At 59.6% G+C, this 7340-nt stretch overlaps 1 protein-coding gene across 1 annotated transcript in view; it reads left to right on the top strand.

Annotated features, from left to right (window-relative positions):
* Nucleotides 1-435: 435 nt before the first annotated feature.
* The window catches only part of ABR (ABR, RhoGEF and GTPase activating protein), a 39327-nt gene continuing 32422 nt past the window's right edge, over nt 436-7340 (top strand). The window contains exon 1 of the mRNA XM_027891557.1: nt 436-703. Within this exon, the coding sequence (XP_027747358.1) occupies nt 472-703 (232 nt within the window). The 5' untranslated portion in view covers nt 436-471. The remainder of the gene's footprint in view (nt 704-7340) is intronic.

Genomic DNA, 7340 nt, shown 5'->3' with positions numbered 1-7340 from the left:
CGTGGGATGGATTCTGGCACCAGCTATCACGCTGTTACTGCTCTGACACTGCCGGCACCGGGCGCTCCCTCGCCCGCATCCCCCGGCCCGCAGCTTCGCGGGGAGACCCGGGGGCGGAGGGACCGAGGGTCGGAGCGGTGGGGTGCGTGTCCCCCCATGCCATCCCGTCCCGTACCATGCCATGCCACGCCACCCCATCCCGCAGCTGGAGCGGGGCCGGGGGGCGGTGGCAGCGCTGCCCCCGCCCCGGTGGGGCCGAGCCGAGGCGGGGCGGGCCGGGGGCGGGCACCGACGTCAGGCCCCGCGGCGGCGGCGGGGGGCGGAAGGCGGCGGCGGCGGTGCCGGAGGGAGGGAGGGAGGGACGGGGGGAAGAACTCGGGTGCGGGGCGGGGGATGGCGGCGGGCGAGGCGGCCCGGGCGGACTTCGCGCGGCACTGGCAGGCGGAGTTCCCGGGGGAGCCGGCGCCCCGCATGGAGCTGGGCTCGGTGCGGGCCATGGAGCGGGAGCTGGAGCGCTGCCGCCGCCACCTGCGCCGCCTGCAGCGGGCGCTGGCCGAGGAGCGGTTCAAGGTGGGCTACCTGGAGGCGGCGCTGGCCCGGGCCCCCCTCCCGCCGCCGCCGCCCGCCGCCCCCCGCCCCGCCGGCAGCTCCCCCGAGCGAGGCAGCGGCGGCAGCTCCGACGCGGAGGACGCTTCCTCGGCAGGTGGGTGCCGCGGGGCGGCCGAGGGGGGGACCGTCCCCACCCCAAGCCTCCCTGCGCTGTCCCCATCGCATGGTCAAGGGCGTCCTGAGCCGCTTCGCGGCCGAGGGCATCCCCAGCCCTCGCGCTGCCGGTCCTGTGTGCTTCCGTGTCATGCCCGTGGCATCCCGTGCCACTCCGTCCCCGTGTGTCCCCATGCCGTGCCACTGCTAAGGCAATCCCAAGCCCCTGTGCCATCCCTGCTACACAGTTGATGCACCCGGTCCTGTGGCACGGCAGGGGATCTGATGGCCTCCCCAGGGCGTCCCCATCGTGCACCCAGGAGCACCCCATGCCATCACATAGCAGAGTATGCCCCAACTCCTTGTGCCATCCCCATCAAACAGCTAATGCCACCCTGGGCCCTTGTGTTGTCCCACCACTAAGGTCACCTCGAGCTCTGTCTCCTCCCTGTCCCACTTCCAAGGGCATCCCATGCCAAGGCCCCATCCTTAGGTGTGCAAGGATGGAGGGTGGCTGCTGGTCCCCTGCAGTTGGGTCTTGGTGATGTGGCGGTGGCCCAGGAGCCACCTCTGGGGCTGGGACACTGTGGAGGACTCAGTTCCTCCCGGTCTGACCCGGCTCACCGGGACACCTCTGCTCAGGTGACACCCTGTGGCCTCATGTGGGGAAATCCTGGAGGTGCTAAAGCAGAAGCTTCCCGGGGTGGTGACATGTCCTGAGGCGTTTTTCTGGGCGGATTGAGGGCACTGTTATTTTGCCTGGCTGTTTTGTGGCACTGAAGGCGCAGCCAGCTAGCGCTGTCACCCGTCACGCTGTCCTACTTCCAGCGGCCTGGAAGTTGTTATTGCATCAGCTTTAAACCCGGTTCAAACACAGTCCCGGCAGCTAGGGAATGCCACTTTTAATGCTGCTAATTCTGCAGCTGGCTTGAGTTAATTTTGTTCTTGCTTGATTGTTTGAGGTGGTGGTTTTGCCCCAAGGCTGTATCGTGCTGGTTTAAGATTGCCTGGGTAGCAAGTGCTCTGATGTCAAATTGTGCTTGATATTTAGTTAATTTATATTTATTGCATTAGTCTGCAGTGCTGGAGAGCAGCTCAGTTTCCACTTCACCTTCCCGAGCTGTCTGGAGGTGAAATGTCCAAAGTGCATGGCTGCTCCTTGTGTTGTTGCTGTGCTGTGCCAGGCTCACACGTCTGAGTGTTTGTGCCGCTCCCCAGTCGGCAGGACTGGCTGTGGGAGCCTCGTCCCAGCCCTGGCGTGAGGACCAAGGGCATTCCCTGTGCTGCCTTCAAAGGGCTGCTCCAGGCCCTTCTCCAGCTCCCGTCAGCAGGCACTGACTGTACTTCTTGGAGAGCTGCTCAGTGGCTGAAGTGGCTCAAGTGCGTCGGAGCGACCAAGCACAAATCCTTCTGATTTGTGCTGCTCCTTCTGATTTGTGCTTGGATCTCTGTTGCATTTATATCTGGGTAATGCTCCTGAATGTTTCCAAACCCAGGACTGTGCAAGGCTGCTCTCAGGCCAGGGAGTGTTCTTAAAGGGGCTTCCCTGGAGCACACCATAAGCCTCCAAGGGTCCCAGCTTTGTAAGTCAGAGGGATCCTCCGGCCCAGCACCACCCTGCAAGATCTTTGCAGCTGGTCCTGGTGAGTCTTTCGGACAAGACCTTGAAGTCCAAGGCTGCATCTGCTGTGGGCAAATGTGGCCTCTTCCTCTTTCCCTAAATGGGTCTTCATCAGGATCACCGTCTCCAGGGCTCCTCAGAGGAGGAAGCTCCCGGCTCCTTGTCCCATGACACGGCTGGGCTCTGCACCGAGGTCAGCTGATGGCAGCGATGTTGATGAGCCCTCCCCAGCCTTGTCCTGAGCCTGTCCCGAGCCTTTCCCAAGCGTCAGCACTTTTCTTTGTTGGGTGTTATAAGGGCGCCTGTGTGCGCTGACGACGCTGACATTTAAAAGCAAAATTTGAGGGTGCAGTAAGACGTGTGAGGTCGCTGCCTGGATCCCCTTTTCACAGGCATTTGGTTAACTTAGTGCTCCTGTTGTTTTCTTCTCACTTCTCTCTGTTTTTCAGATATAATTGAAAATTCCTGATCGTGGTGCTGTTTGCTTCTCCTGCCAGCACGCTGGTGGTGTGTAACTCAGTTAGTGCCGCTCTGCCTGGGTCCCTCAGTATTTTAATGGGAATTTTGGAGCGTAATGGTGCTGTGGCTGTGGTTGAACGCATCAGTCCCCAGCTGTATCACCATAACCTATGGAGGCACTATCTGGACAGCGAGTGAAGGAGCGTTGAATATCGTCTTTGTGGGAATTACCAGTGGTTTCCTTTAAGTAGCTTGTGATTAATCTGATTTAAAGCGAGGAAATCTGCGAGATGCCCCTGTCTGCGGCTGTTGCACGAGAGTGGCGCGTGTGACAGCCAGATACGCGATCCTGGCATCTGAGATAACGCCTGTGCCAGCTCACCCGGGACCGACAAAATCTGAGCGTCAGCGAGCAGATGGCTAAGAACGAAGCGTGGAAAGGACTAAAATTCCCTTCATCCTGGCCGTCACCTGTCCCTGTGGCCAAACACGCAGCTGGCCTCGCAGCTGAGTATGCGCGGTGCCGTGCCGGGAGGTGCTCGGGGTGTGCCGGGGCGGGCTGGGTGCCGCTCCCATCACCTCCCTTTTGCCACAGAAGGGATGGGGGATCCGGTGCTGCGGGTTGGTACCAGCGAGGAGAGGGTGAGCTGAGCGGGAGGGAGGCGGCGGTGCCCGTCGGAGATGCTTTGTGCCCGGCAGCCAGGTAGCGCGTGCGGAGGTGGGACGAACTCGGTGCTGGGTTTGCTCGCTTTGTCCTTGGGAAGGGGAGGAAGGGGCTGGCTTTGCCTCGGAGCTGGGATGCTGCGGGAGCTCCTGGAGCTCCTGGTGAAGGCTGCGTGGTTTGGGAGCCCCTGACTTGCCCTGTGCAGTGCCCTGCACCCCAGAAATGTGAGCTCTGGGGTGGGGAGAGCTGGCATAGCTGGAATAGCCCGTGATGGCGTTGGCTGGTGGATCTGGTTACAGCAGGATGCTGTGGCTGCAAGCTGTGCTGTAAATGAATCCCCAGCCCTCTCTTTAGCTGGAATTACAGTTTCTCCCAAGGAAATATTCTGGAGTCACGTGGGCTCTTCTTCTCGCCCTGCTGCACTGCCTTCACTGGTACCTTGGGAAATGGGAAGGGAGCTGTGGGCAGCAGCGGGGTCCCTGCCTTGGAGGGCAGTGAGCACAGAAAGGCAGCAGTGTCAGGGTGTGCACCAACGGGCTGAGACGGGAAAGGGGCCCTGGGGCATCTGGAGTCCCTGGGGCTTGGCTGCCTCATCCCTGCATGCCCAGCTTGGGGCTGGATTCCTGTGGGTGTCATGCTGGGGGCTTCTGGCACAGTTTGGGTAAAGGCAGGGCTTGTTCTTGCTGCTTTCCCCCTGCTTTCAGCTTATGCTACTTCTGGCAAATACATGATACTGCAAAAGTGGCATCTCTGTTCTGGAGAAACTCCCTGCAGTCAGGGAGGTGATGGGGCAGTGCTGCAGGCAGGGCTCTGTCCTGCTGTCCTGAGCCACCCTTGGACCCTTCTGGTTCCTCATCCCTTTCTTGGAATATTCCCTAAAACCTCAGCAAAGGAAAAGAACAGAAAATAGTGACCAAAGTCCAGAGTTTATCCTGGTGCATCTCTTTCTGCTTGGGGTAGGTCATGGCGTGCAGGAGGCAGAGGAGCTCCCACAGAAAGGTGAAGTGTTGCATGGTCTATACATCCATCTCCCCTCTTTAGCACCTCCTTTAGGGGGAGATCTGGTGGTCGGTGCCCAAGTGGGGAGGTGCAGTGGGGGAAGTTGTCCCTCCCTGAGAGCCCATCTGCCACTTCTGTGTCCTCATACCTACTTTTTAAAATTTTTACTTCATCGTATTTCCCCTCTGCTGGAAAGCGCTTATTTGGCTCTGAAGATGCTGGACCCTCCTCCTCTGGCCAGGGGAGGCCAGGCAGAGTCCCAGTGTTTAATTTTTACTGCTCAGGCGAGGACAAAACCGCAGCGTGTGTGTGTGTGTGTGTGTGTGTGTGTGTGTGCCTGCTGGGGACCTTTGAACCGTCTCCATCTGCTCTGGGGCCCGGTGGCGTTTCAGGAGGTGGCTTCTCTGCACAAACCCCCCTGGTGGCATTGTGACAGCAACCCCTGCGTGACGTGGGGCTGCCTCCCCCAAGAGTGGTGCTGCCTGAGGTGGGGATGGCGGGGTTAACGCTGGGGCAGGTTGGCACTGTTAAAGAAAACCATAAATAAATGCAAGGTTTATGAGGTTAAAATGCCTTGGAGTAGAAGAGCTGCTGTTGAAAGCATAGCTTTAGGTGAGAGCAGTAAGTGCTGGCTGTTGGAGTTTGCCCTGTGATGGGCACATAATGGAGGGCTTGTAAAGGAGCTGGAAGAGCAAAGGGGAAACCTGTGACCAGCTCTGCCCATGGGCACCACCAAGATCTGTGCTCTGGGGCAGAGCTGGCAGCAGCTGCATCTGCTGGGTGGGGAAACAGCCCTTCCAGGTGCCAGCACCCTGTGACCACCAAGCAGGCTGGATGGTTGGTGGGCTGGGAGTCCTTGTCCCTCTCACTGGGTGGGGATACTCCCCCAGCACAGCTGCAGTTCCTGCTCTCCTTGGGCACAGAGATGCCAACATCTCACCTGGAGGAGCTGGGCTTGGCTGCAGCATCCCTGTGCATCCCTTTGTGGATGCATGTCCTTGTGTTCCATCAGCTGAGCACAGTCCCACCGGCTGGGTTTTTGTGCCCCCATAATTTGGGGCAGAGACAATGCTGAGCTCCCCCAGCCCAGCAGCATTTCTTGGCTGCACAGTCTGCCCTGGTGCTCTGCAGAAAGGCAGGAGGGGATGGAGTTTGCCCTCCAGTGCCACGGGCTGTGCCCACCATGAGGTGACCACTCCAGCACGGGGGTGGCCCCCAGGTTCGGTGCAGCGCTGATCGGCTGCCCCAGGCAGGAGCAGCAGCAGGGCAGGCAAGGAGCCCTCATTAGGTGGCTGGATAGAGCCAGAAGTGCCCTGCGGGGCCTGAATACATTTGCATTGTAAGTCTATTGAAATCTGGTTTGGGTTTGTTGGTTTTGTTTTTTTTTTCTTTTTTCCCTGGAAAGACACTTCTGTGCAGCGGGGCTCTTTGTTCCGCCGGTTCCTCCTCCCCTCCTGCCCAGCGATGCCGCCAGTTGGGATCCCAGAGGATGGCTCTGCTCTGTGTTCTGCTGGATGCTGTCTGCTGGGGCCAACCCTGCAGCGGGGATCAGAGGGAGAGACTTTCCTCTGTGCTCTATTTCCTTGTGTTAGAGAGGGGAGCCCGAGGTAGCCAGGGCAGCTCACTGAGTGTGCATCCCTGCCAGGAAAATGGCACCTATGCCCTTGGTTCGTGGCATTGCTGAGGTCACCTGGAGCAGGCACCAGGAGCCAGCAGGAGAGAGAGCACATGGAACTCACCCCTTCCCCAAGAGACATCCCCAAATAGAAGATTTCCCTTCCAAGTTACTTTATCAGTGTTTACTGAGCAGGATAATTGGCGTGTGTAGATCAGTAGCAGCAGCATTTCTTGGCTCCCTTGGCTGTAGCCTGAGCAGAGCCTGACCAGCCTAAGCAGAATCCCAGAGGACTCCTGCAGATCTGTCTTGAGATAAGTCCCAGCTGCAAAGTTCAGGGATTGTTTGAAAGATCTGGCAGATAGGGAGACCTTTGTGCTGGGATGGGGCTTTCTGGATGGGTTTTGTTCCATGGGCGGGGTTTTTGTTCTGAGGCTGCAAACCAACACCTCCTCCTTCACACCTCCTCCTCCTCTGAAGCTCCTGTGGTGGGAAGCAAAGCTGGCTGAGCTGCCCTGTGCTCCAGGCACCTCTCAGCCATGCCCCAGGTCTGTGAGTGCAGCCTGGGGCCGATGCAGCTCAGACCTCGGGGCTTCCATCCCACAGGGAAGTGATACTGGGGCAGACGTTTAATGCTGGACTGAGGAGCAGCATGTTCAGGACACCCGGCAGGAAGAACTTGCCGTGCTCCTTGGCGGGGAGGGTGGAAACATTTTCATTTGTTCCTCTCGTCTCTCTCTGCAGCCTCTGGCAAGCGGGTAGCTGCTGCTCTGCACCAGCGAGGGAGAGCCCGGCAGAGCAGGCACTGGAGGAGCTGGGAAAGCCACGCTCTTGGCTGGCATCTCCCACCTCAGGGCTCTGCAGCCCTGGCTGTGTCCCTGCCATGGCTCCAGGGCACACAGGCTTCACCTCTCCTAATTAAAGCACTCTGGCTGCTCTTAGCACTTGCATGGTGCTCCCCAACCACCCTCTCCCATTCCACTCTTGCTGCAGGAGAAGACCTCCCTGTGCCAGCGCTGGAGGTACAGGTGGCTCTGGAGCTGCTCTCTGGTTGCTGTCAGCCCTGGGCTCCCACCAGCAGCCCCTGCCCAGCCCTGGCCGAGCGCCGAGGCTCCTGCAGCTCCTGTGGCTGTGACTGGAGGACTCTTGCACAAGAGCCCAGAAATAGCGATGCGTGGGATGGCGGGCAGGGGCTGGGCAGATGCCAGGCAGACAGCCAGACACCAGGCAGGCTGTGCAGGGCTGGCTGGTGGTGGGGAGGAACTGTGGAGCTGAGGCTT

Source organism: Empidonax traillii, unplaced genomic scaffold (assembly GCF_003031625.1).
Source record: "Empidonax traillii isolate 1590-97213 ecotype Southwest subspecies unplaced genomic scaffold, ASM303162v1 scaffold322:size1131127, whole genome shotgun sequence".
NCBI lineage: Eukaryota > Metazoa > Chordata > Aves > Passeriformes > Tyrannidae > Empidonax > Empidonax traillii.
The sequence above is the reverse complement of the archived record's forward strand: the minus strand, read 5'-3'. Positions and strand labels throughout refer to the sequence as shown.